This window comes from Etheostoma cragini, unplaced genomic scaffold (assembly GCF_013103735.1).
Source record: "Etheostoma cragini isolate CJK2018 unplaced genomic scaffold, CSU_Ecrag_1.0 ScbMSFa_528, whole genome shotgun sequence".
In the NCBI taxonomy this organism is placed as follows: domain Eukaryota; kingdom Metazoa; phylum Chordata; class Actinopteri; order Perciformes; family Percidae; genus Etheostoma; species Etheostoma cragini.
Genome location: NW_023269127.1, coordinates 58104 through 59755, shown reverse-complemented (window position 1 = coordinate 59755; position 1652 = coordinate 58104). Strand labels below are relative to the sequence as shown.

The 1652-nt window shown below is 49.7% G+C and overlaps 1 protein-coding gene across 1 annotated transcript in view; it reads right to left on the bottom strand.

Annotated features, from left to right (window-relative positions):
- Positions 1-507: 507 nt before the first annotated feature.
- Positions 508-1652, bottom strand: part of LOC117941307 (cell division cycle protein 27 homolog) — a 2505-nt gene continuing 1360 nt past the window's right edge. Inside the window, exons 2-4 of the mRNA XM_034866375.1 lie at positions 1204-1279; positions 902-1049; positions 508-643 (exon numbers count right to left, since the gene is read on the bottom strand). Coding sequence (XP_034722266.1) covers positions 514-643; positions 902-1049; positions 1204-1279 — 354 coding nt within the window. The 3' untranslated portion in view covers positions 508-513. The remainder of the gene's footprint in view (positions 644-901; positions 1050-1203; positions 1280-1652) is intronic.

Sequence of the window (1652 nt, the reverse complement as noted above, 5' to 3'; positions counted from 1 at the left end):
TACCGTAGTCAGATTACTACAAATAAATCTACCGTAGTCAGATTACTACAAAATAAAACAGATATTTAATACTATATATAATAATGTCCTGATCAGTTGTCATAACAACGCGGGACAGGTTAGCCGTGTCACATGATTTAAGACTAAAACACATGTTCACCAGTTAAAAAAAACAAGGGGCCAGAACAGCAATGCACTCTGGGAAACTGAGTGAACCATCTGTTTCCCAATCTAAGAACACCAGCCGGGAGAGAGGGACAGTCTGACCCGATCCCAAGTGGACAGCTCTAGGGGCATGTGTCTCGGTGTGTCTCTGTGTTTCCTTTGAGTGTCTCTGTGTCTCCTCTGTGTGTCTCTCCTATGTGTGTCTCTATGTCCTCCCAGTAACTGTGTCCCCCCAGTCAATGTGTCCCACCAGTCAATGTGTCCTCCCAGTAACTGTGTCCTCCCAGTAACTGTGTCCTCCCAGTAACTGTGTCCTACCAGTAACTGTGTCCTCCCAGTAACTGTGTCCTACCAGTAAATGTGTCCGAGTAACGAGAGGGTGAAGGACGCAGAGTCTCCAAACTCCGTGATGATGTCATCCTGACTCTTCTGTTTGTTCAGCACTCCACCAATCAGAACCTGCTCTCCTTCAGCCAGCCTAGCAGACAGACAGGTGGAGACACAGACAGGTGGAGAGAGGGGGAGAAAGACAGAGAGGTGGAAAGACAGACAGGTGGAGACAGACAGGTGGAGAGAGAGGGAGAAAGACAGAGAGGTGGAAAGACAGACAGGTGGAGAGACAGACAGGTGGAAAGACAGATGCTGACACTTCTGTTGTTTCATATCAGTTGTCTCAAAATAAAAATGTCTGTATATATGTGTGTGTGTGTGTGTGTGTGTGTGTGTGTGTCCTTACTTGCTGAGCTCCACGCAGCACTTGGCCAGCAGGAATCTAACCTGCGGCGTGGAGCAGCTGTGAGCCTTCAGCAGCCGGTACGCTTTATAGGGCTTCCCAGAGCGGTGGTAGCATGTCGCCAGCAGGTACAGGGCGTCCTCAGACCTCACTGGCAGACAGACAGGCAGGCAGACAGACAGGTTAGACAGACCCTAACCCAGAGCGGTGGTAGCATGTCGCCAGCAGGTACAGGGCGTCCTCAGGGTTAGCTGGCATACAGGCAGGTTAGACAGACAGACAGTTGTTCAGACAGACGGTGTTACCTTCAGCGTAGAGTCTCTCAGCGAGGAAAACGGCGTCCAGGAAGGCGTAGTGGTTCAGAGCCTGCCACACTGCAGCCTGGTCAAGGAGAGAGAGACAGGTTCATCAGACAGACATTCACATATTATTCCTGATCACAGGGAGAGAGACAGGTTCATCAGACAGACATTCACATATTATTCCTGATCACAGACAGACAAAGAGACAGAAAGACAGACAGGGTTAGACACTGCCACTCTCTGACCTATGTATCAGCAGTGTATCCTGCTCTGTGGGACATGTATCATCAGTGAGACAGGTATCATCCTGCTCTGTGAGACAGGTATCATCCTGCTCTGTGGGACAGGTATCATCCTGCTCTGTGAGACAGGTTTCATCCTGCTCTGTGAGACAGGTATCATCAGTGAGACAGGTATCATCCTGCTCTGTGGGACAGGTATCATCCTGCTCT